Source organism: Haliotis rubra, unplaced genomic scaffold, assembly GCF_003918875.1.
Source record: "Haliotis rubra isolate DU_JTF1 unplaced genomic scaffold, ASM391887v1 Scf115, whole genome shotgun sequence".
In the NCBI taxonomy this organism is placed as follows: domain Eukaryota; kingdom Metazoa; phylum Mollusca; class Gastropoda; order Lepetellida; family Haliotidae; genus Haliotis; species Haliotis rubra.
This window is the reverse complement of record NW_025765059.1, coordinates 299,187-307,485: the sequence shown is the minus strand read 5'-3', so window position 1 is coordinate 307,485 and position 8,299 is coordinate 299,187. Positions and strand designations below refer to the sequence as shown.

At 42.3% G+C, this 8,299-nt stretch overlaps 1 protein-coding gene across 1 annotated transcript; it reads left to right on the top strand.

Moving 5' to 3' along the window:
• Positions 1-926: 926 nt before the first annotated feature.
• On the top strand, positions 927-7,676 carry LOC124254179. The gene is made up of 7 exons (XM_046688065.1): positions 927-968; positions 1,486-1,564; positions 1,870-1,984; positions 3,553-4,227; positions 4,485-4,658; positions 5,162-5,253; positions 7,497-7,676. The coding sequence occupies exons 2-7, from the start codon at positions 1,496-1,498 to the stop codon at positions 7,605-7,607; spliced, it is 1,236 nt and encodes a 411-aa protein (XP_046544021.1). The 5' UTR covers positions 927-968; positions 1,486-1,495; the 3' UTR covers positions 7,608-7,676.
• Positions 7,677-8,299: the final 623 nt, after the last annotated feature.

Genomic DNA, 8,299 nt, shown 5'->3' with positions numbered 1-8,299 from the left:
ATGTAAAATGAAATAAATAAACTATGTGGTATTAGTTTTATACCCATGCGTGATATTGTACGATATCTATAAATAACTAAAATTAATTAGAAATGGTATAAGAACAGACGAGAAGTGTCTTGCTGTGTTAATTCCTATATACACTGGGGGTGTGGATCCCTGAACTCTAGACTAACATCTAGTCTCTGAAATGAACATATTCTACAAAAAGAACGGTTCACAAATTATAATTATAAACTTTAATGAAAAGGAGCCCAGAGACTTTCATCATTACATTACATGGGACATGATGCCGTTTTTCAGAAACTGTGGTAATCTAGACTAGCCACATATTCTAGACTTGCATAGACTTTTTGGGATATTTTCTTTCAGAGTCTGTATGCCGGATAGTCTGTCAGATAGTCTACAGACCCAGAAACAAATACATTCAAGAAACCCCACGCAATTCTAGAATTGGTAGCAAGTCAAGATTTCCAGTTTCTGAAAATGAAGAAAGTCTCAGGCCTCCTTTTCATTATATTTTTAAGTTTTTTTACTATGAGCTTTTTTTTCTGTAAAATGTGTTCATTTCAGAGGCTAGTTGTTAGTCTATATGACAGACTACCTGAACCCCTACCTAAACCAATAGCACTATCAGTATATAGTCAGCATTCACCATAACATGATTGTTATATGTGTGTTTTGTAAACATGTGAAGCGACGTAAAACCAAAGTCACTCACTGTAAACATGCGAGGATTTCATCTATGAAAGACAATCAAAATATAAATTTATTCTCCGAACTTTATTATCAAACATTTTGTTGGGTTCTTTTATGTATGAACCTAATTAGCTCTCGATGACACGCGAAACTTTTAACAAATGTAACAGAGAAACCACGTGATACAACCTAAAATAGCACGTGACTGTGATAGACAGACGAATGACGTCATAATACAGTTATACATGAACGCAAAACGGCATCATGAGGTAAGGTCTGTTTAGCGCCGCATCCATTCCAAACGTCGTATTTTCTCTATTTACTTCCCTACGGAATTATTTAAACAAGCTCCCAAACCACGCGGGTAATATAGCTAGGCATAAGAGGCGACTAACGGGATCGGGTGGTCAGGCTCGCTGACTTGGTTGACACATGTCATCGTATCCCAATTGCGCAGATCGATGTTCATGCTGTTGATCCCTGGATTGTCTGGTCCAGACTCGATTATTTAGCCGCCGCCATATAGCTGGAATATTGCTGAGTGGATGTCTGTACAGCGGATAAACAACATCTCAAGCAAAATAAAGTGTGTCCCATGTAAACATTATGTCCATTAGAAAGTTCACACCGTTTACATAAAAATTATAACTTTAAGAAACCGTGTTATACAAAGTCGTGCATTAACACAACTAAACGGAGAGTAATGGAGACATGAAACATAATAGAAAGCTACGGAATGGCTGCAAGATACGAAGGTGGTAACACGATAATGGATGTATATTACAGGTGAAAAAAGATGCCTGGTCAACAACGTCACACAAGGCCAAGGTCGACTTCCAGCGTCGGAGCCAAGGTGACCTCATTTGTAAGTAGTGAGTTCTTTCGGCAATTGTGCACAACTAATGTTACTGAAACATAACACGATTGTATTTGATCCCTTCAGCAGTAAGTCAATGAGTGAAAGAGTGAGCTACTGATGATGGCTTAACGCCTCTTATAGCAGTCTTCCGCCAATATCATGGTGGGAGACACCAAGAAAAGGCGAGACATAATTAGTGAGAAAAACTTGAAAATAACATCACGATGGGCATCACTTAAGATTTAATTCACGAAGAGTACACCATCTTTAACATTACTATGTTTGAAACGCCATGTGCAAATGTTGATCAGTTTCGGAGTCTGGTGACGACTCACAACGACCTGAACGGCGTCCATGCATATACCGAACCCGGGAATAGAGCCATCGACCTCTACAGACAACTACACAGAGACAGTGGCATCAGTGGTATGTATCTGGTACAACTCACGTCATGGTCTCAACGCTTCCCGTGAACGTTCCATGTGAGTGGGTATATGTTTTTTTACACCGCTTTATAGGCAACAGTCCAGTTATATCAGAGAGGGAGGTATATAAATAAATGGCTAATATAACTGTTAATAATGTATGGAATGCTAGTGAAGCATGTTTTGACGTAACATGTGGCCTGGCATATGACATGTACTTTCGAAATAGCTACTGGCCCGCTAGCCAAATGCTAGCTGATTGTGGATCGGGCCAGTAATATACTGAAAGGCAAAAGAAACGTCGTAATATTAGAAATGACATTTGAGTATCAATGGAGTATTTGAACCTATTTTTTTAAATATACACCAGAAGTCAAGTTTGAGGAAACATGAATCGTGGTCGTATAGCCTGCATTGCCCAATAAAGTATTGTTTGAGATTGAAGTTAGAAATGTTTTGGTTTTTTGGAGAGGGAAAAGTTCCCACAAACACAACATTGAAATCGAGATGCACGTGCATCATAAATGCATTCAGGCATAAATTGCCGGCTTGAATGGCAATCGTTCACTTGTTTTCTGAACACAGCAGCTATGACTAGGTTAACGAGAGATCAACCACAACAAGCTAGTGGACGTCTGCACGCTGGTCAACATGCTCGAGTCATTGCTAATGACTTCAGTTGCAGCGTACGAACGATAGAACGTCTTAGAGTGCGATACAACGCCACCAGCAGCACTGATGACCGTCCACGTAGTGGTCAACCCCGTGTAACAACACGTCGCCAGGACCGTCATATCGTCCATCAACACGTGCAAGACCTATTCGCAAGGGCCAGAGACACAGCTTGGGTGACCATAGGAAACCACCAGCGACCAGACAGTGACCTACCATTCGGCGACGTCTCCAAGCCAGGAACCTGTTTTGTCGATGTCCTGCCAGGAGACCAATATTCACCCAACGTCACCGCCGGGAACGTATCGAAGTGGACACAACAGCGGCAAAACTGTCGTGGGGGACAATGGAGAGGGGTTTTCTTCTCTGATGAAAGTCGGTACTGCATTTCAGTGGCGTATTATTTAAAAAATAGGTTCAAATGTTCCATTGATACTTAAATGTCATTTCCAATATTACGACATTTCTTTTGCCTTTCAGTATATAATCCCGATTGGCCAACAGAAAATCTCAGATAATTTGTTCTTTATTTAATGCACATGAATATGATGATGTGAATTATTAAGGTGTTAAAAGTCAGTCTGCAAAAGTTTCGTGACATTTATTATCTCTTGTCACAGGAAGATCGGTATATAAACAATGTTAATAGCGTTGCGCAAAAGAGGTCAGGAACCATTGCAATACAAATGTAACGTTTGACATCACACCAATTCTGACCGATGTGCATTTTGTTATTGATATTTTGCAGGGCATACATTTTGAAGTATGGTGTGGGCTAGCAACATTTTTATTTAACTAGCCCTCCTGGCCAGTGACCTTTCAAAATTAATTCATACACAGCATGTACGACTCCAGCTACTCCTTTACACCGGTGTTTGTTTTGTGTCGTGTGTATAGTGCCAGAGAGAGGTTCGTCCAAACACAAAGGTGAAAATTGTCGGAAGAGGTCAAGAAAGAAGTGTGGGAAGCGATGTGTCCAGAAGAAGATTGACGTGGAAGGGTTCTCAGCAGATGAGTCGAAGATCCCCGGAAATGACACACTGCCGACTAGGGAATCTTTGCGTATGAGTAAGAGAAGGGATGTTGTGCTATCAGAGGTCACAGCAGTGGACAATGATACCGTCCTAGAGTATTCCGCCTGTGTCGAGCCCAAGATCCTTCTTAAGTCCAAGGCATCCGGTTCATCGTCACCTGACAATCGTGAGGACTATGAAATGGGGCTTATACGTTCATTGGTAGGACGTTCTTGTGTTCGGGAAACTGATCGGAGCTCAAAGAGCCATTGTTCATCAGGAAATGTAAATCTGCTGAACAACGACTGTATCAGAAACGAGAAAAATAACAGGAAGCAAAACGTCCTGGTATCAGTTCCTTTCTGCACGAGGACGAGTGGAAGCGAGAACGAGGTGGAGGCGGGTCCATGTAGCTCGGGACGTGCGGGAACACAAGGGAAGGTCAGGGCCCATACATGCACCTCGAGGACCGTGGAAACGAAAACTTCATTGGGGGACCTACTAATATCCCCTAGTAAGACAACAGAAAGGATGACTACAGCCAGAAACACTGGACAGGGTATGTTGACCGTTTGGGGCATGGCTATGGTAGAAACAAATTAAATGTATGTACAACCTATAATCCAAGTAAATACATATACAGACACCACATGTCAAATACCCAAGACAACAACTGTACCCAAAGGTAGGTCAGTGGAATATCTGGACCAAACCCATTCCATTCTACCTTGTATTCGAATTCATAAACTGTACCAAATTCCAGTTACCCCATATAATATATAGCAAAGAGAATATTACGTTTTTATTTTGGTCAAGATGGCTGTGGAAGTCGTGGACAAACCGTGCCCATCCTGACTCATCCCACAGATCCTCTGGATGGACTGGAGGAGCTGCTGCAGGACCTGGAGGCCATGGAAGAGCCGCGGAGGAAGTTCCATGTAAGAGAGGACTCGGAAGAGAACTGCAAGATGGGACTTCAACAAAGTCAATGTGAGCAGAACTCTCAGCAGACGATAAAATTATATCAGCAAGACGCAAGCAGAAATGTCTCTTAAAACTTATACAAACGTTATTTATAAGACCCTATTTGGCTGGAAACTGTCGCCGAAACAATCCAACATTACCAACTAATACACAACTGTGATACCCGTCTAAATTATACGCATCGAATGCGCATAAATCAGCATCGATTAACCATTGGTGTTTGTTATATTTGAAGACTTCAGCAAACGTGTGCGTCATTTTAATATACTTTTAGCTATGCAGAATGGTACATGCTTTATAACTATGGGGCATTACAATATCTACCTGGCTTGCAGAATGAGGGTACCTCATAATTTCACGGAACGCAGAAATTAGCAGAATGAAGCGGGTATTTTCAATCGTTTCAATTTTTTAGCCAGGCAATAAATAAGATACGATAAACACTTAGAAATTAGAATGATTGATAAAAATTACAAATATATTAGATAGGATTGAAACTTGTGTTTCAGACGGAAGGGCCCTCCAAAATGGCGATGCAGCTGTCGATAAGACTCTAGAAAAGTTCACCGCAGCACAGGATTCAGCGAGGATCTCAACATCGGTGAGCCCAATACACCATGATTTATTATTGACCCGCTTTGGTTGGGTTTGGTGGGTGAATGTTGTTCTTCAATCTGCAATATTCCAACCAACAGAGATGTGTGTTGCGTGTCGAAATTGCAAGCCGAAATATACTAGCCACATAAAGAAACTGTGCATTGTCAAAATATTATCCCAGTTGATAAGTACGATAACAATGTCAAAGGTACATATAAACTTTAATGGAGGGATCATGAGACCATAACAAGTCGAGAGAATTTCAATTGAAAAGTCAATCACAATGACGTCACGAGTCCACAAGCGGGACAGGGGTCAAACGACCATGTCACAAGCTCAATAACGGGTATGTCCACCAACGGCATTTTGAACAGCAGTGCATCGACGACGCATAGAGCCTATCAAACGTGCAAGGAAGGCTTGTGGGATGCCACGCCAGATTCTCTCAAGTTCTGTTGCAAGGTCAAGGACGTTATCTGGCGGATGAGGAAGACGGCGTAGACGTCGATCCATCTCGTCCCAAACATGCTCTATCGGGAGAGATCCGGTGAATTTGCAGGCCAAGGCAGTAAGTCAACGTTGTGGTGTTGCAAGAAATCCATAGCAACCCTCGCCGTATGAGGGCGGGCATTGTCCTGTTGGAATGTTAACCCAGGACGTTGCAGAAAAGGAAGTGCCACAGGTCGAAGAATCTGATCTCTGTAGCCCACACCAGTTAAGTTGCCCTGAACAATCACCAAGTTCTTTGGCGTGCTGTTATTACACCCCAAATCATCACGGAACCACCACCAAAGCGATTCCTCTCCAAGACACAGGCCTGTGCATAACGTTCTCCCACGCGTCTATAGGCACGTTGACTTCCATCACTATAGGAAATGTTTAACCTGGACTTATCTGTAAAAACAACATTTCTCCACCAAAACAAGGGTCTGCGGACATGATTTCGGAACCACATTCGGCGAGCTTGTCGATGACGTTGTGTCAGGATATGCCGTATGGCGGGACGTCGTGGTCTGATCCCATGATGACGTAAACGTTCTCGAACTGTGTTGGGGTTGATACGGCGAAGTCCTGGGATGGTTCGGGCAGTCATCACTGCAGTCTGAAACCTGTGGCGAAGATGGGTCACCCTTATCCATCTGTCCTGTCTTGGCGTTGTTGCATGTGGACGTCCAGAACGTGGCCGATCGATGACGTCATTTGTGTTCTGGTAGCGTCTCACCAGTGCAGAAATGGTGTTCCGGTGGCAGTGGAAATGTGCAGCCACTTGTCGTTGAGACATTCCCCCACGGACCATCCCAATGGCCTCATGACGTTGTGCAGACGTGAGCCTTGGCATGCTATGCGTTTCAATAGCCGTTTAATTTTTTGAACGATCGCAAGGGCCCACGTGCATGCATGTTGGATACATGACACTAATCTCTGAGTTTAAATCCTTATGTGTCTACACAGGTTTGATAAATTTAGATTTTAAATTTTTGTATGCACAGTTTCTTTATGTGCCTAGTATATAATGCAAATATATTGTATTATATCTGACACAAACGAAATTGCCCCCCAGAACTAGTTGCAGTTTCCGTTTTGAGACGGATGTGGACAACAAATAGTTTCGTATGCTTACTTTCTCTCTTTCTGCTGACATTTATTCTCTCAGTTCCATGGGCAGGGAAACGCCTTTGCAAATATAAAGATATCATATATCCTTGGTTCAGTAAACTGGGACTCCTATTCACAAGGTTTCTCTTCGCAGAGAAACAGGGACATTTAACCTTGTGTAATGTTAGGACTGGATGGGTTGTTGTCGGCACGATTGCTGCGGATATGTACCTCAGGTACGTTTCTGTATACGGGAATGTATGCAAAAGTCAGACTTACAGAATAGTACCACGTACCCTTAGGGCGGATAATGCGGAATAGAGGAGAGAAATGCACGTAGCGACCACATTTTGCATGACTGTCTGCAGCAGTGTCACCCACCACATCTTCAGAGCCACCCCCGGCCTGCTGGGCCTACAGTATCAGGGCGTGTCAGGGCACGAGGTTTCCCAGACCCAAGGGATATATTTTAAAAGGAGTTCAACTCAAATCTAGAATGCTTGGGCAAGTCTCGATTTCCTTTAATCTAGGGGATTAGTGTTGGTTCTCATCTCCTTTTGGATTTCATTAAATTTTCTTTTTCTAGATATACAACCTATTTTTAACCAAGAAAACATTATTTCTGGAACTGAATGTAAGTCTGATTCCCAGGTTGCTAGGGGAACAAGTGCTGGGCCAGTGATGGACAGGGCGGCACGACGTGCAGCCCAGGAGGAGTTGTCGCGGGAGTTGGACTCTCTGCTGGCTTTGATTGACATTTAGAAAACCCAAGCCTTTGAATGGATATGCTATTGTGTACACTGTATTTTACATAATTACATTATAAGTACTAGCTGAAAACTGGTATTCTTGTTGTCATTTTGTTACGTGTGAAGTAAACCAGGAATCATCCCGTAAGAGAACTACGGGTGAAACCAACGAACAACAAAGAAATGTGCTATACTTAACAGTTTTATTCTAACAGTAACTTAAAAGTAAAAGTTCACAAATCACTTCAATGATATCATATTATGGCAGTATAAAATTGTGTGGCAGTACAAATTCAGAAGTAATATATATAGAGAGTAGATATTGTATCAATAAAGGCAATGGTGGTAATATTCACCCCCTATCAATCCAAACTGGAGAAAGGGCAAAGCAGGGAATATCCAGGGTATGATCATCACATCGTGGCTTGAAATGTAATAACCTTCCCCCTCATAATAACAAGACCAAGTCTTGATATTAAGTTATTGATCAATTATGACGTAATGGTGACTGTTATGTGAAACAATGTTTTCGCTGAGGTTCATAGCATGTTTATTTCGTTCAGTATTTTTTTCTGTTGAGCTTGGAGGACCGGACCGAACAGAATGAAAGTATATATGCAATTAAGACATGTATCATCCCCCCACCACACACACACGCACGCACACACACACACACACAGCGACAATCATGCTCATTGCCACTGT

What these genes read in the sequence shown, in the direction of transcription:
- LOC124254179 (XM_046688065.1), top strand. Translation starts at nt 1,496, where the DNA reads ATGCCTGGTCAACAACGTCACACAAGGCCAAGGTCGACTTCCAGCGTC. An exon ending in GAGCCAAGGTGACCTCATTT is followed by an intron (nt 1,565 to 1,869) that starts GTAAGTAGTGAG and finishes AATGTTGATCAG; the next exon opens with TTTCGGAGTCTGGTGACGAC. An exon ending in CAGAGACAGTGGCATCAGTG is followed by an intron (nt 1,985 to 3,552) that starts GTATGTATCTGG and finishes TCGTGTGTATAG; the next exon opens with TGCCAGAGAGAGGTTCGTCC.